The sequence below is a fragment of the Chionomys nivalis genome, chromosome 5 (assembly GCF_950005125.1).
Source record: "Chionomys nivalis chromosome 5, mChiNiv1.1, whole genome shotgun sequence".
Lineage (NCBI taxonomy): Eukaryota > Metazoa > Chordata > Mammalia > Rodentia > Cricetidae > Chionomys > Chionomys nivalis.
The window spans coordinates 32,891,539-32,914,199 of record NC_080090.1 but is presented as its reverse complement, the minus strand read 5'-3'; the positions used below and the strand labels follow the sequence as shown (position 1 = coordinate 32,914,199).

At 46.9% G+C, this 22,661-nt stretch overlaps 1 protein-coding gene across 1 annotated transcript in view; it reads left to right on the top strand.

The window, feature by feature from the left end:
* Window positions 1-22,661, top strand: part of Wdfy4 (WDFY family member 4) — a 226,542-nt gene that overhangs the window by 26,170 nt on the left and 177,711 nt on the right. The window contains exons 3-11 of the mRNA XM_057770469.1: window positions 5,727-5,841; window positions 6,724-6,830; window positions 8,066-8,200; window positions 9,231-9,420; window positions 12,128-12,317; window positions 14,799-14,956; window positions 16,451-16,903; window positions 18,009-18,113; window positions 20,586-20,776. Coding sequence (XP_057626452.1) covers window positions 5,727-5,841; window positions 6,724-6,830; window positions 8,066-8,200; window positions 9,231-9,420; window positions 12,128-12,317; window positions 14,799-14,956; window positions 16,451-16,903; window positions 18,009-18,113; window positions 20,586-20,776 — 1,644 coding nt within the window. The remainder of the gene's footprint in view (window positions 1-5,726; window positions 5,842-6,723; window positions 6,831-8,065; window positions 8,201-9,230; window positions 9,421-12,127; window positions 12,318-14,798; window positions 14,957-16,450; window positions 16,904-18,008; window positions 18,114-20,585; window positions 20,777-22,661) is intronic.

The window sequence follows — 22,661 nt, the reverse complement described above, 5'->3', positions numbered from 1 at the left end:
GTGTGGATGTGGTGAGCTAGGGTTCTGCCAATGGGTTCATTCCTCCATAGAAGAGGGGAGGTCCGTAAAACTTATTTCTTCTAATTTTTGAGATTCTATTATAAGAGTATCATTTCCCCTATTCTTTGCTCCCTCCATTCTCTCCCATATACCCTTCCTTGCTTTCTTTTAAATCCGTGGCTTCTTTCTCATTAATTGTTGTTTAACACCACACACGCACATGCACGCACACACACACACCATTTTTTGTTTCAGCAAAAGCTTTGATGTACCACTTTAAAAATCACAAACACACACACATCTCTAAATACATAAATATAACATGCTCAGGCCCTATAATATTACTTCCAGGGTTGACCATTTGGGGTTGGATAATAATTGCGATTCTTGGGGAAGACTATTTCTTTTGGTCTCAGCGCTCTTTAGTTGCCTGTAGGTCATTGTATAGGATTATATACCTATAGACCTCTTGGTTATAGGCCTCTTGGGCTTTTCTCTGTGCACACAGTGTATTTATTGCTGTGTCCTTGTTTATCTCACGTTTGGAGAGTCATGTTGGTGAGATTGTGTGAGTATAGCTTCCAACAGTCTTAGAAGAGACCATCTTACAGCAAACTCCCCGACCCTCTGACTCTCACTGTCTTTCTGTCTCCTCTTCCTCATGATCCCTTAGCCTTAGGTGTGGGAACTCTATCGTAGGTGTGTCTATTGGGACTGCCTCCACATCTCTGATTTTACCACAACCTTCTTCTTGAATCTAGGTAGGTTTTGGTGGCTTGACTAAAAGAATAAGGAAGAAAAACACTTCTAGGCACAGGGCTCAGGAAACTCAAGTGTCTACTTCTTGTCCCTTGGAATGCTGGGATACTCACTCACTTCCTGTGTGTTGCTGACGAGTAGTAAGAAGGTCAGACAGTCCTGAGTGGAGAGCCATGTGCACAGGGATATGCTCATTCTCCCTCATCCATCTGCCCCTCCCTGTGTGCGTGTGTGTGTGCGCGCACACGAGTGTATGTTCATGCATGTGTGAATGAGTGTGTGTGAATGAGTGTGTAAATGAGTGTGTGAATGAGTGTGTATGTGCGGGTGTGAGAGTGGTGTACCCAAGTTTATAACTAACTACTGAGCTGACGGAGTTTGTTTCATTGAATGTGGTCAATTATAAAGTAAATCTACTGGTAATATTTAAGAAAGTTAAGTAACGCTGAATATAATAGAAGGGTTAACTAACAATTATTTCTCTAGTGTGACTTCCAGAGGGACACAGAGAGTCATTGTCTCCTGGTTCACTCCTGCGTCTATCTACCTCGGGCTGACTCCTGAGTCTGCCCTACCTTGGAGACTGGCCATGGCTCTTTCTCACCGTGGGGGACCTGCAGTTCTGCCGTTTTATCAGAAGCTTCCCCGTAGCACTTTTACTTTTGTTTTTGATTTAGAAAGGAGGTGTTCTCGGTCCCACACTAAGCAGAAAACCCCACCTAAAGTCTGGGAATGGCTGGAACTGAAAGGCAAACCTCCTAGACCACAGTGAGAGTGATAATACCATGGTCAGGCAGGAAACCCAGCCACAGTTTTTATTTTTGTCCTCAGAAGCTGGGGTTTTTCTCTTATCTCCTCATGAACTTTTGTCTTTGTTTATTCTCCTTTGGAGAGCTTAACACCATTTTCTTTCCTACCTGGAAAGAGAAGGGACAGCCACAAGGCATGATGGTGCAGCCTAGATAATGTTAGTAAATAAACGTTTTTGTTTTTTTTTTTTTTTAAATATTGAACAATATTCTCTCAGCATGCAAGTCCCAGTTTGGGGGAAAAATTAGGGCCTTTTGGAAGTTGCTTTAACTCTTTGGAGTCTCCATGGTACCATTCAGTGACTGATTGGCTTTGTACATCAAATGGCACCCTGGTGGCCAGAAAGAGTTAAAGCAGCCGGAGAAAGCGCCCATCATAGTCCCAGGAAGAAGCTGTGCCTTGGGAGGCCCAGCTCTGAGTACAATTACTGCTCAAATCACAGCGGCCCTATCTGCTTTATTGCCGCGTGCCTCCAGGAGTCCCACTGCTCCCGAGACAATATCCAGGCTCCAGAGTCAATGGCCTGGAAATTGGTCTTTGAAGGCTTGGGAGTACAGGGAGGAGGTAAGGAGCTTATTTGAAAGTTTGCACCACCCAGCTTGTGTTCCTGGGGAAGGGTAGTACCCTACCTCATTCCAAGCTGAAGCACTACTTTCCACCTAGAGATCATGTGACTGAGGGACCCTTGGTTTCCAGGTGGTGGCTGCCATGTTCATGGACATAAAAAAGCTACTTGGTTGGGCTCACCATGTGTGAAATAATTCAACTCCTCCTCTTTCTGTTTTCCTTCCAGAGACAGTCTTATTATGTAGCCCAGGCTGGCCTTGAACTTGTGATCTCAGGCCTCAGTCCCTGAGTGCTGGCACCACAGGTGTGGACTACCCTGTCCAGCTGAAACAACTGAACTCTTGAGTCGGCATCTTAACTGATTCTTTTGTTTAATCCTTCCCCCACATCTGGGATTCTATCTAGTTCTTTTTCTGTTGTTATGACAAAATACCCTGACTAAAGCAACATAGGGGAAAAGGGGTTTATTTGACCCATAATTCCAGGGTACTGTCCATCACTGAGGGAAAGTCAAGGCATGAACTCAAACAACTTAGTCTCCTCTGCCTCTATTGTCAAGGGCAGAGAGAAACAAATACACTTACACTGTCTGCCTGCTTGCACTTAACTTTATCTAATCTTAATCTTACTTTATCTAATTGGGCTGAGTCTTGCTATATCAATTAAGAACCAAAACAAATCCCCATAGACACGCACCCAGGCAAACTTGATTAGAAAATTTCTCATCCAGGCTTTCTTCTCAGGCACTAACCAGACCACTCCATTTCTGCAGGGTGGGGCTAAAGGCAGTGCCGACATCAAAGGCTGGTGTGATCAGTGGGAATAGGACCATTGTATTAAGCATCTGGCCATCATTATTATTGTGTGTTGTGGTTATTATAATCATTTTCCCTGCTTGTCAAGTATTTGCTGAAGACATACTGTGTCCAACAGTCAATAGCAGTTTTGTTGTTTTATCAAAGTTCCAAAGTGCCATCTTATCTCCTGTTTACTGTCGTTTGTCAGTTAGGTTGGCATGCATAGAATAGAAAATTTAAAATACAAAACTAAAAATTCAGACCCCATGCAATATTTAGCTCAAAAGATCATGCACGAATCCCCACCACCTAGTATATGGAAAATGAAGCACAAATCCAGTAGGTTCTGTAGATGCCTACCGGGATGAACTTATAATTGGTTCTCAAAACATTACATTTCCGGTGTTTATCCATGGGACTACATCAAGTCTAATATTTTCAGGACTTTTTGTGACCTATTATATAAGCATCCCACAATGTATTTACCCACCGTCTTGTTATTCATAGCAAGGTTTTTCTCCACTTCTCTCCAATCACACATAAAGCTGAAGAAGTATTTCGTGTCCAACGCCAACATTTCTCTGGGGACTATGTCTAGGAGTGGACCTGGGGTTCTCTAGGGTGTGGGTCCCTTTCAGTTCATTGATGAGTCTGCAGTGTAAGAAGCAGAAAAAGCGCTTCTGCACGCCACAGTCTGAACTTGAGACAAGCAACATTTCATTTGCTAGATGACAGTAACAAGGACGGTCAGGAGGGCTGGGTGTGGAGAAGCCCATGGTGTGCATATGGCAATTGTGTCAGTAACGTTTCTGTTCCTGTGATAGAACACAGAAGATGAGTGGCTTATAGAAGGATTCATTTTGGCTTAAGGTTCCAGGGGACTAGAGCGTCATCATGGCAGGGGAAGCATGGCAACAGGCAGGCATAGTAACATAGCAACAATCTGAGCAATCGTGGCTCAACTACACACACACTGTCCCCACACATTTGCAAGAATGGGATCTACGGTGTGGCCACAGGATTTGATTCATTTCTTATATACGAGGTGGTGAGGATTCATATGCTACGTTTTGAGCTAAATGTTACATGAGGTCTGAAGTTTTGGTTTTGTATTTTAAATTCTCTGTTCTGTAAATGCTGACCTAACTGACAAAGGATTGTAAACAGGAGACGCAACAGTGCTCTCGAGCTCAGCCAGAACAGAATGCTGACAGCTGTTAGACACAGTATGTGCGCAACTGAGACGGGATTGCTCAGCTTCTTGTTCCAGTTACTGTGCCCGCCTGTCGCCATGCCTTCCTTTCCCTGCACACAGGAAGCAGAGAGAGCAAGCAGGAAGTGGGGTGAGACTAGGAACTCTTAAAGCCCTGTCCATGCAATGTACTTCCTCCAGCAAGGCTGTACCTCCTAAAGGTTCTGTACCCTTGCCCTCAAATGGCACTACCATCCAGTGACCAAGTATTTAAATGCATGAGCCCATGAAGACATTTCTCAGCTGGAGGAGGTAATGACATTATACAGTACTAAACCAAAGGCCATGAGATAGCCTGCAATACCACACCTTTTAGAGTTTAGCTGAGTGACATAAGTGAGTGATTGAAACTGACATGTGTAAGATTTGAAAACTGTATGCTGGAGTCTGGACATGGTTTGAGGTCAGGTTTGAGGTTCAAGGGCTCAGCTGTTGGAAGCTTGGACCCAGGGGAGGATCCTTTCAGAGGTGGGACCCAGAAGCGAGTGAGTAGGGGGCTTTGCCCTTAGGAGGGATTAATGCTGGTCTCTTGAAGTGGCTTCTCATGAGAGTAAGTGGTAGAGGGGCTGGAGAGATGGCTCAGCAGTTAAGAGCACTGGCTACTCTTCCAGAGGACCTGGGTTCAATTCCCAGCATCCACATGCCAGCTCGCAACTGTCTGCAACTCCATTCCAGGGGATCTGACAACTTTACATGAATTCACAAAAGAAAAAGATTAAACTATTAAAAAAGAGTAAGTTGTTAGAAAACAATGTTCCATGTCTTGGTCCCTTCTGCAGGTGCTTCTGCATGTGCTTTTGCTATTTCTACTTTTCTGCTGTGCTGTGTCACAGAGGAGTGGCCCTTACCACAGTCCAAACAGATGAAACCACATAGTCTTGGCCTTTCAGACTTCAAAACTATGGGTTTAATAAACCCTGTTTTGATGTAAAACTCAGGCATTTTGTTATAGTAGCAGAACACGCACACTTCCTGAGAAGATAATCAGTGTGATAAAACAATGACTGGGTGAGGGAAGGCAAGGAAGGAAACCTGAAGAACCACTTATTGGGCAAACTTTTCTGAAGATGTGTGAGTGAAATGTTTTCTCACCCCAAATAGGATGCAGAAACAAACAATTTCTACTCAAGTTCAGCTTGGAGAGGCTGCAAGTTTAGTTAGCGTTCCTTAGGGTGGATGAATAAGAAGGAAAAAGGGAGCTAACCAAGAGCGTTCATCTCTCTTGCTGCTTATTGTCCTCTTTCTTATTCAGCCTGGGTCCAGTACACAGAGAGCTGATGCTCATACGTATGTTCTCCCCACTTCAGTTAAACTAATGTAGCAAATCCCTCGAGAAACACACAGAGGCGAGATGCCATGTGGATTCCAGATCTTGCCAAGTGACAACCAAGACTAACCATCCCAGTGGATGATGGGAAGCCTTTTGGATACACCTGGGACTGAAAGCAGAGCCTTTGGCTGGCTGGAGGCAGGCCAGGTGACTTTCGCGCATTGCTCGTTGCATGGCTCCCTCTAATTGGAGTCTGTCTGCTGCCTTTCAGGCCTGGGAACACTCCGTGGGCATCATCTGCTTTCGTAGTCTCCAGAGGCTGGCAGAAGATGTGTCCGACCAACTCGCCCAAGAAATACAGCAGGCACTTGCAGGAAAGCCTGCAGGTAAGAGGAGAGGTGGTATAGGATGTGCACAAAGTTGTACAGGATGGAGAACAGAGTTGACTGCAAACCCACTGACCCCCGGAGCTCTCTCTCTCCACACACACAGACACTCCATCTGCACAGACACACATGGTCACTACACCTGCTTGCAGAGACACAAAACACAAATACTTAGCACAGAGATGTTCACAGCCACACACAGCACACTGTACACATTGCATAATTCTGCACACCACACAAAAAGACACTAAACATGGATACTTCACTCATGCAAATGCTGCATTCACACACACACACACACATACACACACACACACACACACACACACACACACTGGGTCTCTGGGAAGATTTCCTGGGTTCAGAGGAGGACCCATGTGTTCAGTGGAAAGCTTGGTCTGATAAAGATGCTGAGGCCAGAGAATGCATCCTTTTTTTGCCGGGGGGGGGGTGCCCAATTAGTGATCTTCCAATTATGTGAGCCAGCACTTGGAGGCTGGTGGGGGTACCACAGGGTCTGTGAGATGAGGGTTGGAATTTAAGGTAGAAAGAAGTTTGATCATGTCATGGGTTACTGGGTCTTCAGTGGTATAAGTTGTTGGGTTAATCATGAAGTGGGGTGAGAAGTCTGGATTGTAGGGGTCCAGTGTGAAGGGCTAGTCATTACCCATTTGGCAATACAGAACCATGGGTGACTACTATTGGTACTAAAGTTCCCCCCAACTAATCTTGAGGAGTTTGGGGCATACTCAGGTGGCCTTGAAGCTTGGACAAGGAGGACTGTGTTTTTCAGCAGTACATAAGCACCTCTTGGGGAAAGAGGAGGTCCTGGAAGCTGGATGGGCAGGATGCTTCACCAATCAGCTTTTTGACATCTTGCAGAGCAAGCCCGGACTGCAGTTGGACAGCTACTGAGGTGGAAGGGGGACACGGATCAGGATGGCTACCTGCTTCTAAAGTCGGTGTATGTGCTCACGGGGACAGACTCGGTGAGTTCCAGGCTTTTGCCCAGGGGTCCCCAGTGCCCCTTAGCTGTGGACAGAGAGAATTAAGGTCCAGCACAGGCTAATGTATGGTCCCCTTCCATAGAGTGACTCATTATATTCAGCTCCTTTCTTCCTTTCTGATGTCACACATGGATTTCAGGACCTGAGGTTCAGGCTTGGACCCTGCCTTCTCAGTGGACGAGCAGTGTATTAGTTCACGTCTTCTGCTTGCTTGTGTTGTTGCTTCTGATTTTAGAAGTTGGGTTAGTCATGCCTCTCTCCTAGGGTCAGTGTGAGAACATTTATGGCTGACTTTATCCATAAAGGCCAGGCAGGGTGTGTCCCAGGCAGGGTGCCAACTAGTCTTCTCAAGGACCCTGAGTTGGGTTACTGAGATGCATGAAGAAGGCGTACTTCCTGTGTGAAGACTCCTGTCCAGAGTCCCTAGAGCTCCTGATTTGGGCTCCATGTTGCTTCCCAATTGGTCTAATGGGAGTGAGGTCCCCCATTGACCCTTGTCCTGAGTGTGCTGTGCCCTGTGCTGGCTGTGACTGTAACCTCTCACCACGGAAGTGAGTGTCGCAGGCTTCCTCTCGTGTGGTTAGTGGATGAGCGGCTAGTTCCCTCTCAGGGACACTGGCAGTTGTGGTCATCAGAAGAAATGACCACAGACCCTTGCAGGACAGGACAAGAGATGTACAGAGGTAGTGGGAATGAGTATCCTGTAGGGGCTATGGCAAGGGACCTGGGGTGCAGCAGCCCTCGGCATGAAGTAGCAGGTAGGTATTTGGATGTTTGGGTGGAACTGGGGTGGCATAACCTGTCATGGCTGTCTGGGACAGGCTCACAGCCTTATCATAGATGCCAACTGCAAGGGAGCCTATGACTTGTACTCAGTGTTTGTCCTGGGCAGGGACTGTCTGCAGTCTAAGTGGGGACTTCATGTCCACAGAAATAGACAGCCCTGAAGCAGCGAGGGAAGCTAAAAGTTTGCTGTTGAGGAGGACAGGGACACCCTAGGAAATCAAGAACAACCAGGGCTCCAGCAAACAGAGGGAGGGCATTATCTTTCAACAAAGCAATCCCCATAGATGGGTCCCATGATCACCTACATTTCCCAACTGAGGGCATGGGATGCAGAGAGGGGAAGTGGTTTCCCCACGGCTCCACAGATGTCCTCACATCGGTGCATGCCAGAGTTGCCTCTGCTGTGGGTGACCTGTGCTCTTCCCTTGCAGGAGACGCTGGGCAGAGTGGTCGGGTCAGGGCTCCCAGCCCTGCTCCTACAGTGCCTGTACCTCTTCTTTGCTTTTCCCGTGGAGAAGGATGAGCTCTTAGAGGGTGATGTTCAAGGGCAGAGGATGTTTGTGCAGGTGAGTGAGCGGGGCCCTGGCCTTCCCATGCCTTGAGCTTGCTTGGCCGGGGCCAGGCTCCTGAATTTTGCTCATCTCAACCGTAGCTTTCAAATGCCTTGTCCTCTCTAGGCTCTGCTCTTTCTGCATCTCCACTATGCAACATCCGTGTGGCTGCAAGATGGTTTTCTCCCTTGTTCTCTTCAGAGCATCCATGTATCAATATCCACATTCCCCTGTGCTCTCTATGAAGAGTGGGATTCTCCCCCAACTTGGTTCCCCTCACTGCCCCAGCTCCCCTTCCACCTGTACTCTCAAGTTCCACCCCTCCCTGGCATATGGGAGCACATCTCTTTGTACTTCCCCCTCTCCAGTTTGACCTGCAAGACAGGAACCAAATTTTTAAAAATGGAGTCACACGGCACTTGCTACATCACTTCTGAGAGGTGAATCGCTAGGTGCCATGATTCATCACTGTGTGAGCATCATATTGTACAGGTGCACAGGCCTAGACTGTCCACCTCAGTCACCCAGTGTGACCTCTCACTGTGTGAGCATCATAGAGTACAGGTGCACAGGCCTAGACTGTCCACCTCAGTCACCCAGTGTGACCTCTCACTGTGTGAGCATCATAGAGTACAGGTGCACAGGCCTAGACTGTCCACGTCAGTCTCCCAGAGTGACCTCTCACTGTTTGAGTACCATAGAGTACAGGTGCACAGGCCTAGACTGTCCACGTCAGTCTCCCAGTGTGACCTCTCACTGTTTGAGTACCATAGAGTACAGGTGCACAGGCCTAGACTGTCCACGTCAGTCATCCAGTGTGACCTCTCGATATGTTTAAGAAGGATATGTTTTACAGGAAGTTCTTTTTGTAAGCAGAAAGTACGTCCCTTTCCTAGCTGACAGTCCTGGCTGGGCCAGAGGGTGGTCGTGTACTCTCTTCAGTGCCTTCTGCTGAGGCAGGGCTGTCAACGCTCCAGAGAAGCGGGGAGCAAGCTGCCATAGAGCGCCTGTCCTAACCAGATTCCTCACTTTGCATCCCTCCCAGATGCTGTTAAACATTTGCAGCGAGTCACAGGGTCTGGAGGGACTTCTCTCAGGAAGCGAGCTCCAGTCTCTGCTGATTGCTACCACCTGTCTGCGGGAACACAGCTGCTACTTCTGGAAGGAGCCCACCTTCTGTGTGCTGAGGGCTATCTCCAAGGCTCAGAGCCCGAGCGTCATCCAGTATCTGCGAAGTAGGTTTCCGGAGACCAGGTGTGGGCTGTGGGTCACTCAAGGGGTTCCTGCAACTCAGAGCAAAGCTCCACCCCCCACCCCCCCACTCCCCCACCCCCTGCTCTTTCTGCATGTACCCAGTACATGACCCCACTTTATACGGCTCCATTTGGGAAAACATGTGCGTCGCTCCTCTTGAGGCTGCACTGGAGGAGGGAGGAAAGGGGGCCTCGTTTACCACATATGTTCGCCCACACAGAGAGTACTCAGGGCCTGCGTGTTCCTTACATCGTCAGTCCCTTGGAGGTAGGTATTGGCACCGTGAAAGTGGAGCTCAGGAGTGGCAGAAGAACTTGACAAATTCTGTTGTTAAACGTGGAGACATCTGATTCCTGCACCTTAGTGCCTGTGTTAGGGAGCGTGCTGGGGTGAAGGCTGGTGATTGGCACCACAGCCAGGCTGTGAACTCCAGTGAATGATCTCAGGGCTGTAACCACAGGGGTATCCTGTTTGTCTTATCTCTAAGACGGGCAGTAGGATAGCGCTGACTGCTTGTGTTCTGATTTTCAGTGGTTGGTATGCCCACAGTGCCTAGACAGCACCTGGATACTGGCCTCAGCATCACATGCATCCCTGGGGGGTTTATTAGAGATGAAATGTTGCTGTCAATCTCTTAGCTCTCTCAGGGACCTTCCTTAGCATCCACTGCCTCTGCAGGAGCCAGGTAACACTCCAGATAAGCATGGAGACTTTTGAGACTGCACACAAGTCTCCGGAGAGGTGCTTGGTCTAGAGAAGAAAGCCTTCTAAACCCAGCTCAAAGGAGCACATGCCGAGAAAAGCTCGCGTTCATCCCTGCTCACCTCCCACCCTCTGCCCAACATTTTATGTTTTCCCAGATGAGCACAGCAGTTATCTTGGAACACAACACTTCTTATCTTGGGCTGATCCCAGAGAATGGGCTCTTTGGGAACAAGCTGGGTTTCCGAGCTTCTAATATCACCTGCATGTTCCCAAATACGTGCTCTGATCTGTTCCTTTTTCTGTGACAAGGGACATCTGCTGGTTAGAATGGAGAATGCCCACCAGCCTTTTCTCTGACTGTAAGCCAGTTCCTAAGGGGACACCATGGGGTTCGAAGCCTCCCGCTAGCTCAGCCTAGGCCTATAGTTGAAGCTGAGTCATGCCTTGACATTTTGGTTTCGTTTACCCTTGTCCTAGCTAGAGGCTGAGTGGCTGGGGAAAGGCTGCAGGCAGGGACCGCAGGGGTCTCTGACTGTTACCCTCTGCTACTACGGCCAAGGCCTCACAAAGCTTCTCCCCTGGAGGAAATTTTTTTATTAGATTTTTTTTTTAAATACCAGTCCAAATTTCCATTCCCTTCCTTCCTCCCATTTCTTCCACACACCCTCCTACCCCACCCACCTCCAATCCTAAGAGAGGGCAAGGCACCTTGCCCTGTGGAAGGTCCAAGGCCCTTCCCACTACATCTAGGCTGAGCAAAGTATACATCCAAAGAGAATAGGATCCCAAAAAGCCAGTACCTGCAGCAGAGACAAATCCCAGTGCCACTGCCAGTGGCCCCTCAGTCTGCCTCAGCCATACAACTGTCAACCACATTCAGAGGGACTAGTTTGGTCCTATGCTTGTTCCTTCCCAGTGCAGCTGGAGTTGGTGAGCTCCCATTAGCTCGGGTAAACTGCTTCAATGGATGACCCCATCATGGTCTTGACCTCTTTGCCCATATTCTCATCCCAGAACCTTCTTCTAGGCCTGGGTAATTGCTATAGGCTATGGGCTAGAAGGTGCTTAGGAAGGAAGGCGGGTGGTCACTACATCATCAGTACTCTTGGGTCCTCTCTTGCCAAAGGTTCCACTTCCGGCTTTTCTGAGTCCTTACAGCGGATGGTCTGTCTGATCCTGTATCCTCTCAGTTCCACTTTTGTGACTTGCCTGCTACTTAGGATAGTCTCCACTCAGTGCAAATGTCACTCTGAGGACATGCTTCTTCTGCCTTCCCACCACTCCAGGTGACCGACAAAGTCAACGCAGGCTCCTCACTAGTGGACCCCACCTCCCTTTTCCCCCACTGCTCACACTCTGCTTGAATGCCCTGGCTTCTTGAGTTTCCGGAACATTCCCTCTGAGGCCCTCCACCTCCTCACTCATCTGCTGCCCCTTCCTGGGATTTCTCATCAAGCTGATTTTTGCTCAGCACCCCATGGTGGCTCCATGTTTCTTTTTGAGGCCTTCCTCTCTGCTCCAGTCTTATGGGGCATCTCTTGCTCTCTCTCTCTTTTTTTTTTTTTTTTTTTTTGGTTTTTCGAGACAGGGTTTCTCTGTAGCTTTGGTGCCCATCCCAGAACTAGCTCTTGTAGAACTCCCAGAGATCCGCCTGCCTCTGCCTCCCGAGTGCTGGGATTAAAGGCGTGCGCCACCACCGCCCGGCTATGGGGGTATCTCTTATCTAGGGACTGGATCGCTCATATTCTAGGAAGGAGGAGCTAAGAGTCTGCTTCTCATACCCTAGTGTCAGTGGCTCCCAGGAGGGCACCTCCCACAGGGAGGGAACCTCTTCTTGAATACAAGCGGTTGTAGAAAACATTCTCAATTTGTTCTCACTCAAGTCTTGCCGTACAAGTTGGAGTGGAGGTGGATGGTGGTGAGAGGGGGCAGCAGCTGGGCCTTCGGCTTCCTAGCTCAACAGGGCCGTGTTCTCTCCCACAGCTGCTGACTGTGTCAGGCTCTCAGTTCAGAACCTCTCCAAGTTGGCTGACACGCTCCCCGCACCCGAGGTGAGCCAGGCAGTGAGCCTCATCCTGAATTTCGTGAAAGACTCCTACCCCATCTCCTCTGCGCTGCTCCTGGAGTTTGAGAACAGGGAGGGCTACCCTCTGCTACTCAAGGTACTGCTGCGGTAAGTGGCTGGGCCTGGTGAGAGCGGGGAGAAGCTTGACCAGTCAAGCTGTGGTGCTCAGAATCATCCCACTCCTTCGGGCAAGACAGACAGCAAGAGTGTCTAAGTGTGTCTTATGAAATCCAAGGCTCCAAAGAGCATGACTAGAAACACTCTCTCTGGGCAGCAGTAACTCAACATGCAGACAAATGTGGGAACCACTTCTTTAAGGGAATCAATGAGCAACAATAATCACCACTTCAGTAAGTCTGCTGCATCGGCACACACCACGCATGTTGCTGGCCTGGTTTCCACCTCTTAGAGCTCATGTGCCTCTATGCTTTTCTTAGAAGCTTTCTGGGGTTTGCAAGTTGCCCTTGCTCAGGGTTTGGAGGACTGTGTGTGGGTAAACCATGCCTCACCCCTGGCTCCACCGCCCACCATGGATGCTTCTGCTCCACCATCCCAAATCCATCAGAAGGACAAACATAGTAGTCTGGGAAGGCACCTGCTTGAGAATGCATTTCAGGGAGTTCCCTTTCTTTTTTTACTTTATAAGGCCTGCCCCCTGCTTGTTCTTTCTGAGATCAACTTCCAAGGGAAAGTCTTCCCTCCCAGACCCATGAACTTTGGGAAAGACACTGTGCTTCTGGGGCTGGATCAGCTTCTCCACTCTGGTTATTGTGTTGCATTCAGGGGGTGAGTGCTAATACCTAGGTATTAGCAAGAACAAATGATGGAAATAAAAGAAACCCCATTGTGGCACAGGCTCTTCCACTGAAGCTGGGGGAAATGCCTTAGAGCAAGGCTGTGCATACTCTGTTGGGCTCTTCTTGGCATCTCAGTGAAGTGGCCCTTAGCAATGTCTTTTACAGACTTCATGACAGAACCAAGCTTCAAATACATTGAAGATGATTTGGATGAGAGAGATTTGAAGGCCCTGAGTGTAGTCTCTATTTCTACAGGGCTTTTTTTTTTTTTAAACCCTCCTTCAAAACAATGCAAAGAATACACTTTGGGTATTACCTACAGAGCACAGTAAGCAGTCTGGCTGATGGTCAGTTGCCTTGGCCATTATGGTGCTCTGGATTGCAGTTCCTACATGTTTCTTCTGTTCACTGCATGGGCAGCTTTTCCTAGGCTTCTTATAGAAGACAGAAGGAAGAACCAGAATGAGGAAGCTCACTGCCTTCCTGCCTCCCAGGAGCCTTGTTTCATGTCTTCCTGATCTAGAAAGAATAGAGCTGGACAGAGACTCCAGGGGCCCTGTCCCATGAGCAGAGCAAGGCACTACCTGGCCATCACCATATAAACATGGGAGCAACCATCAGCCATAGGCTAGGTATGAAGAAGTTACAAAAGTCCACATCTTCCCCATGCCATCTGGGTTTTCTTTTTCCTCCTTGGAAGCATCAAGTCTTTCATTCCAGAGGTGCTCTCTGCTTTGTGAGCCTCTTAAATTCATGCCTTTTGGGGATCCACTATGGAAAGCAGCCTTTCTCTACACAGGACTGTGGTTAATCTCCAGCAGGTTCCTCTGTATAGCATCTCTGCTTCCTGGAAGGAAGGATGCTCTGAGGATCTCCAGGGGATGTTGGCAGCAAAGGATCCCATGGAACCTCACACATGCATGTTTCCTCCTGCACATACATACTTATAATCAGGTTGAACTTGCAAACTGGGCACTGTAAGAAGCTAACAACAACGGTTAATAGCAAAATACAATATTTGTATATAGTCATACTATAACAAATTTAATTTGAAGAATGAATTTTTCTATTTTTGGAATTCTTTGTTGATATGTGCGTGTGTGTGCGTGTGTGCTTTTAAAGTTAGTTTTATTTTACTTAGATAAGGTCTCATATGACTCAGGCTAGTCTCAGTCTCTCTGTACTACCAATGATGATCTTGAATTTCTGATCCTCCTGCCTCCACCTTCTGAATCCTGGGATTCTAGACATACATTACCATGACTGGTCTTATGCAGTTTGCTGTGGATGCTTGATCAGCACCCTATCAACTAACCTATACCCCCAGTTTCAGCTGATGTTCCAAGGCTGCAGCTGACTAACAACAATGGACATTTTAGAGAGCAAAGCGCTAAGAAGAGGGAAGTGTTGCAGCCAGAGAGGTGGCTCAATGGTTAAGAACCCTTGCTCTTGTGGAAGACCTGGTTTCAGTTCCAAACACCTACATGGTGGCTTGTGAGCATCAGTAACTCTGTTCCAGGGGCTCCAGTGTCCTCTTCTGGCCTCTGCAGGCACACACACAGTGCACATACAGACATGCAGGCAAAACACCCATAACATAAACTAGATATAACTGAGTCTGATTACACTTCTCTGGGTGAAAGATGGTGGATTGCAGATGGAGTGATGTTTATCCAGGGCTTTCTCGTCACCTTTGGTGCTGAATTCTCCCTGGTCTGTCTAAGGAGTACCACCTGCAAACATGGCTGCTCCATCCAGGAAGTCCGAGGAGCTGACTCTGTTTGTCCTGCAGGTATGACGGGCTGACCCAAGGTGAGGTAGAACCCCATCTCGAGGAGCTGCTGGAGCTGGTGATGTGGCTAACCACCTGTGGGCGCTCAGAACTGAAGGTGTTTGACAGTGTCACTTATCCCCAGCTTGAAGGCTTCAAGTTCCATCAGGAGGCTTCTGGTGGGTCCTCTTGCATCTCCAAGTACCTGGGCGGTCAGAGTGGTGTCCTTGACAGGGCCCTGTGTGTTTCTGATTCATTTGCACCCGTCAGTGATGTTGCATGGTCTGATGCCTCTGTGACCTTCAGAGTCATGACCCAGGCCTGTGGATAATAAATATCCCCTCAATCTACATTTCAGCTGTGTAATTTTGGCTTTGTACAAGGAAGTTTATTTTGTGTGGCAAGTGGGGGGAAATATTGCTTAACATAGGCAAAGGCCCTGTCAAGTAACAGGCAACCTCTGGATTCCAGCCCTACCCGTGGGTGATTTACCCTGGATCATATACCTCCATTATAATGGAGACTAATACCCGCAGTAGCTACCCGGGCTACTCTCTTCCCGGGATGCTGAACATGAATTGATGATGCCAGCAAGTGCACTGATGCTTTCTGAGTGACAGGTACTCTGTACGTTACTGGGTGCTGGTGCGAACAGCTAGTGTGTGTTCTCTCATGTCCTCTGCTTACACTGCCACGCACACATCACACACAGCCTGCTGGATGGAGAGCACCGGCACACGCCTGACCTCTAGTGGGTCGGTCAGGAATCCCTGTGCAGAGCTGCTGGCGAGGGAATTCTGAAGGCTAAGCTGCCGGTTGTCCAGGATGAAGGTGAAGGGAAGCCTTTAATGGCACAGAGTACTGACCAGGGAAGAAACGCGGTGCTCTGAAACAGCCGGGTGGGTCTGGAGATGCGAGCTGAGGCGGGAAGTTACAAACTGCGAGAGGAGGGAACTGGTGCAGCAGGCCGCAGGCGGAGAAGGGCATTGGGTGGGAGCTTGGGCAGACACAGAGGATCAGAGACGATTGGTAATGGAGATCCTGAGTTTTAGCAACTCTAAGACAGAAAGGGGCTTTGGACTAGGTGTCCCGGGGTGGGAAGAAAGAGTAAATGGGGGAAGTGCCAAGGGGCTAAGGAAGGTGTATCCATTGACCCACCTAGAAGCAAATCTGACCCTGTAAGGTCCTCTCCAGCAACATTTGATTCTAGTAGATTGAAACCAAACTTCTTGGCCCAGCTTTGTTCAGTGGAAATATCTACCTTTGATTTTAAATGAGAAGAAGCTGGTTGAGTTACTTCTGACCACATGTTTTTATCTACCTCCGTAGGTCCCAGATACTATATCTTAATGTACAGTTGAAGGCAGAGCAGTTAATGAGACTCCTGCTTCCTTTCTTTTCTGCCCCTTGGGGATCCTGTGTATCTGACCTGCATGGGCACCTTTTGGTTTAGAGCAGCCATAGCTGGAGCACTCGGTTAGCTAACCTGTCTCCAAAATGCTGATGTCGCTCTTTCCCCACCACAGGCTGGAGTTTGTAGGTTTTCTAGACATGTACTCATTGGAACTATAAAAATGAAAATCTAAATACCGTGTCCTGAGGAGAACACATGCATATATTTCTAGATAGACAGAGAGCTCACTTGCAGAACTGTCGCTTTTTTCCATCTCCAGGGGTGACCGTGAAGAATCTCCAGGCTTTCCAGGTGCTGCAGAATGTTTTCCACAGAGCCAGCGACTCTGTCCTTTGCACCAAAGTGCTGTTGGCCATCAAGACCATGTGGGCCTGGAACCCTCGGAATTTCTTCCTGCTAGAGTGGACCCTGCAGCCCATCTCACAGTTTGTGGAGCTTGTGCCCCTGAAGCCACCCCTGGTGCAGGTGCACTTTTTCCAGCTGCTGGAGACTCTGGTGTTCAAGCTTCTCTACGTGCCCCATGAGATCCTGGCTAAAGTGCAGCATCTGATCAAGGAGAGCCCTGAGCAGCCCTGCACCCTTGTGGCCTTGCAGAGCATCCTCAGGATCACGGCTAGTGATCAGCTTTTCACAGACATCTTCCGGGACTCAGGCCTGCTAGGCCTGCTTCTGGCCCAGCTCCGGAAGCAGGCCAAGATCATGAGGAAGTCAGGTGGGTAGATGCGCTGTCGCCATTGTTAGCCAGGCTGGGTTTGCTGATTAACCCACCCTACTATGCCACAGAGAATGTGAGCCTGTGCATCACACTGGGATGGAGAAAGAAAGGAACTCTGGCACTTGTAACTTCACAAAGATCAGAAAGTTTCCAGGTCTTCCCTGGTAGAGGTGAGAGGGATGGATGCCACTTTGAGGGAACTCCTGAAACTGACTAGGGGAGCTCACAGTTCCTCCTTGTCTTTAATTGCCTCCTGCATGAGGTTATCAGCTCTCTTGCTTTCCTTGGCATTCACAGGGCAGTTGGTACACAGTCTCCTTCAATGCACCTGTGGTACCCTGAACAGACAATGCCTTTCAACAAATCTGCTCTTCCATCTGACCTCAGAGTTACAACCATTCCCAGAGGGGTTTAGTTTCTTTCTGTGAACTAATGTTTCCAATCTTACTTTGTATTTTTAAATGTGACCTATTGATTCTTACATACTCTGTCTCTAATAAATAAATTCTTCTTGTTCTCATTCATTTAGTTATTTTTAATTTCCCAAATAGGAGGTAAACTTGCAATTTCTGTTGGTAAGTCCCAGCCATGAGAATCAGCGGTGGATGAAGAGACCCAGTTTGGGTCTCGAAGATCTAGTGGTCCATCTACCTGTTCCAGATTCCCTCAAGTTGCTTCTTAGTTCAGTCAATAAACTGGCAGCCATACCCCCTAGACACCAGTAGCCTGTAAGGGGAAGACCAAGAGAGCAGGGCTTGGATTGTCATCGAGGGCAATGTTTCTCAGAGAGTGGTTGCTGCAGTAGGCCCATCGGCCTCTTCTGGGAATGTGTTAGAAACAAGAATTACCTGGTCGTATCCAAGATCTCCTAACCCAAGGAAGGGTTTCAGCATTGCCCTTAGTATTTTCAGGCTTCTGATATGCTCACGTCAGAGAGTCAATGTGGTTAGAGTTTTCATGGCCATCTCTTCAGGGTTGGGATACCTGCTCCCTTCTAATGGAGGCATTGCACTAGCATCTCTGCAGGACACCTAAGGAGGAAGAGATTGTTGATTGTACCGTGCAGACTTAGTATATATTTATTTATTCTTAAATGTGGCAGGAAGCAAAGTGCCCAGTCCAGGTGTGCAAGATCCAGAGAGGGAACTCACCTGTGTGATGCTGAACACTGTGGTCGCACTTCTGCAAGGCTCTGTTCGCAATGCAGGTAATGATGGTACTAACTGTGCTGCGTCAGTCTTCAACAAAGCAAGAACTATGAATTACCTATGAGTGTTCAAGGAATGGTCAGTGTGACCATGGTGGCTAATATCCATGTGCTCACTGGTACTTGGTGATCATCTGTAAAATACACACTTAAGTTGATATTTCCTAATATCTTATAATAAAGTTGGTGGCAAAGAAATGCTGCTCAGTATAGTATTTTCTAAATTAATGAGACCATTGAAATTCCTTTCACCTCTTTTTAAGTAAAATGTGTTGGTACCCTGCTTCATTAACTAGAGACACTGTTTTTTTTTTATATAAGCTACAGAATAAAACATTGAACGCATTAATCTTTTAAGAAATACAATTTAAACTTTGGGGGAGGTAGCAGTTCAATATTTAGAACTCAGAGGCAGGTGGATCTCTGTGAGTTCAAGGCCAGCCTGGTCTACAGAGTGAATTCCAGAATAGCCAAGGTATAATTGATCTTTTTTGTTGGACCACCAGTTCCCCAGTAACAACACAGAGACTTATTAATTCTGAAAGCTTGGCCTTAGCTTAGACTTGCTTCCAAATAGCTCTTACAACTTCTACATTCTGCTATGTGGCTTTTTTTTTAACCTCTCTTCCATTCTGTATGTCTGACTTGTTCCCTGTTTTGCTGGTGTCTCTCCATGCCTAGATCCATCTCCTCTTCCTCTTTTCCCCTCAGAAATCCCACCTATCCTCTTCTGCCTAGCTATTGGTCATTCAGCTCTTTATTAAACCAATCAGAAGGTGCCTTAAGAAAGACACATCTTCACACTGTACAAAAAGATTATTCCACAATACCAAGGCTACACCAAGATAAACCCTGTCTCAAAAACCAACCAAACAACCAAACATATGTGTGTGTGTGTGTTATATACATACATACATACATTCCCCCAGTCAAGGATAAATTCAGCAATTATATTTAGCTTTGTTTTCGTGGCTTTGCTTTAGTTTTCTAAGATCATGTGGCTTTTATGGTTTTCTTCTTAAAAAGGCTCCTCTTTGCATATCAGTGTATGACAAGAAGCAGCAACACAGATTCCTGTCATCCATAGGCTTGGTGATTTAGATCCCAGGGGCATTGAGGCCTTTACAGAGTGTCTATGCTCTATCATTCCAGCAGAGGAAAGCCTACAAAATATTCCCCATTAGTGCTGGTTAGAATTCACATTTCTAAGGTGACTTTCAGACCCTGAGGTGGTAGCAGACCGAGGTCAGTCTCAGGAATCTGCATTTAAACAGGCTTCCTAGAATGATTTCCATTTAGAGGGAATGTGGCCATGATTTGAATATCCTGACTCAGGAACATGCAACTCTCAAATCCTCACTCATTAAGCTCTTGGGTTGGCAAGTCAATGCTGAGTCTTTATTCCACGAGAATGAACCTGAATGCTAGTCCTGGGCAAGAAAATACCTGTCCTGAGGTTGCCCGTAAACAAAAACAAACCAAAATTAGATTCCTTTAATTTCTCCCCAAGGAAAGACCTAGGATATTAAATATGTTCCTAACTTAAATTCTTGCTTGCATTGTATAGAAGACAAGATCCCAACCCCAGCCAAGAAGCTATTCTCAATTGATAGCTGCTGAGAAAGGAGAAAAAAAAATCAGTTTTATTTTCAATAGAATGACAGTGGGTCTATCAAAACACCCAGGGCAGGCCTCGTGTTCAGGAGCAGTGGCCAACAACAAAATATATGACATCAGGAAGGTAGATAGGTGAGTTGGAGAAGGGAAATAATATGATCAAATATATTGTATGGAATTCCCAAAGAATAAGTCAACACACTGAAAAAAGAATCTTGGCAGAGAGGATGAAGAATTGGTGTAGGCCCTGGATTAGGGAATGAAGGTAAGCAGATGGAGAGTGGACTCTCAAGGGCTGGATTACTTAGATTTTGAAGTTTTTCAAAACCACAATTAGTCATTATCTTGCACAGTAAATCTTTTGAATTTATCCCTCCTATCTTGAACTTTCTCCTATGGGAAGATGTTGGCCAAATAATTCCCCCCCCCCAAGTAGAATCCTCATTGGTGAAGAATATGGTTTTTTAATTAATTTATTTTTTATAAGTAATCTTTTCTCATTTTACATTCCAATCTCAGTCCTCTCTCCTTCCCCTCCTCCTGCTTCTCCCACCTTCCACTCACCCCACCCCTATCCACTCCTCAGAAAGAGTAAGGCTTTCCATGGGGAGTTAACAAAGTCTAGGCGGAGCAAGGTTTGAACTGGTTTTTCTTCTTAATTCTCAACACCAAAATTGCTCTTTCCCATTAATCCATATGGGTGCGAATTATAAAACATAAAACTATGTGCCAGAGGGTCAAAGAGAGAATGCAGCATGATGAATTTGGGAAGCTGAAAGAAAAAAATAACTTCCTTATGATGGAACTGCAGTACCATGGTCCACCTTTCTCTAGTGCTGTCTGTCTTGTTCCCAGTTGTCCTGAAAGATCATGGCATGGTGCCCTTCATCAAGATCTTCCTGGATGATGAGTCCTATCGAGGGGCTTCACTCAGCATCTTGGAGCAGCTCTCAGTCATCAACGCAGAGGAGTACATGAGCATCATTGTGGGTGCTTTGTGCTCCTCCACTCAGGGGGAGCTGCAGCTGAAGCTGGATCTCCTCAAGGTGAAGTCAAGCCCTTCTTTGTAATTGGATTTCTCATGTGTATGCTCTGAGTGATCTACTTTTGTTTGTGCATTGGTTCATTGTGTTGGGTAGGCGGATAGTTGGGCCAGGCAGTTTGAGCTGCTGTAATAAATAAATACCATATACTTAGTTACCTGACCCAAACATTTCTTGAGACAGGGTGTCATGTAGCTCTGGCTGGCATCAGACGCATTGTCTAGGATTACCTTGAGCTTCTGATTCTTTTGCCTCCACCTTCCAACTGCTGGGATTGCAGGTGTGCACCCCCCAAATCAGTGTGTGAATCAGTGGCGCCCTGACAGGGGCTCTGCTGACTTCTGTTTTTGAGCATCTACCAGTGACCAGGTCTGATGACAGTGCTTGGGACACACATCGAATGAGACATAACCCTTGCTATCTGAGAGCTTAGGGAGCAGTGCTCACAATACATGAGTGTTGGCCACATCAGGGAAGGTGGTGGGCACTCTGAGTAGATGCCCAGTGGGTACTGAGAGCTGTGGGAAGAGGGTGACAGGCCAGACTCATCTGGGGACTCCCAGAGAATAGCGGGAGCTGGAAAGGAATCTCACAAGAGTCAAAGCTGAAGGGGCAGGGACACAGATGGACATGAGAGTCTGGGTTAGCACATGTGCAGAGCAGAGAGGATTTATTTTTGTAATATGATCAATAGTCATCACATTGTCTTAAAGGAGTCCAAGAAATGCATACTCTATTAATTTATCATTATTTTATAATTTTTTTTGCTGTTTTTCCCCTTTATTCTTTTGTGACCTATGCCTTTTAAAAACTCTCTTTTGAGGTTGGTGAGGTAGTGCATTCCTTTAATCCCAACACTTGGGGCAGGTACAGAGGCAGACAAATTTCTATGAGTTCAAGGCCAGTCTGATCTATTATAGAGAGGTCCAAATAAGCCAGAGCTATCACTATACTGTGACCCTGTGCTTCAAAAAAAAAAAAAAAAAAAAAACCAAAACAACAACAACAACAAAAAACTTTCTAATTTTTCAATATTATTTATTTAGTTTTTTTTTTTTGTGTGTGTGTGTGTGTCTTTTCGGTTGGGAGCCTGAGACTTTAATGGATGAACTATCAGCTGGTATTTTTTTTTTTTAATTCTCTTTGTTTTATGGTGTTTGAATGAAGGGACATAAATGCAAACACTCCCCTGGAGATCTAAGCAGAGCTGTTGTCTCTATGTGTAACACAACACAAAAACATTCTTGCTTCCCAAACTTGTTATATTTGGTTACTGAGGAACTTTAGGAAAAATATACAATTGCCCTGGCATTGAACCATACTGCCTTGGCTCTGGCTCTCTCTCCACTATCCTTTTGAACGTGAGGAGTGTGGTGTTTGAGTCTCTGCAGAACACATGCCAGGCACTGAAGGAGTCAATGTTGTCCCATGACCTACCTGAAGTCCTAGGTACACAAGGCATCCCAAGAGGCAAAGGAGAATGACACCGTGATCATAATTATGCATTTCATGGATGGTAAGAACTCAAGTAATTATCTAATTACAGAGCAAGAAAACGAGTGAAAAAATTTACTAATAACGAAAAAAGAAAAATAAATGTCTTTTGAAAGACACATTAATGCTGTTGTAATTTGAACCAAAACAAAGATTAATGAGGGTTAGGGTGAGGCTCTATGGTAGTGAGGCTCTGGGATCCAATAACTGGCATCAGAGAAGGACAAAAAGTTCATTGGAATTTAGCACTGAGAAAGACCTGAGAGTGATATGGGCTAGTTCTCTCCTGTTTGAAGCAGAAGCATCCAGAGGTCTTCCAAGACTAATGTCACTCAAGATAAGCCCAGCAGCTGAGAACGGGGCAGCCACTCCCTGTTGTTAAGCTTTTGCTGGC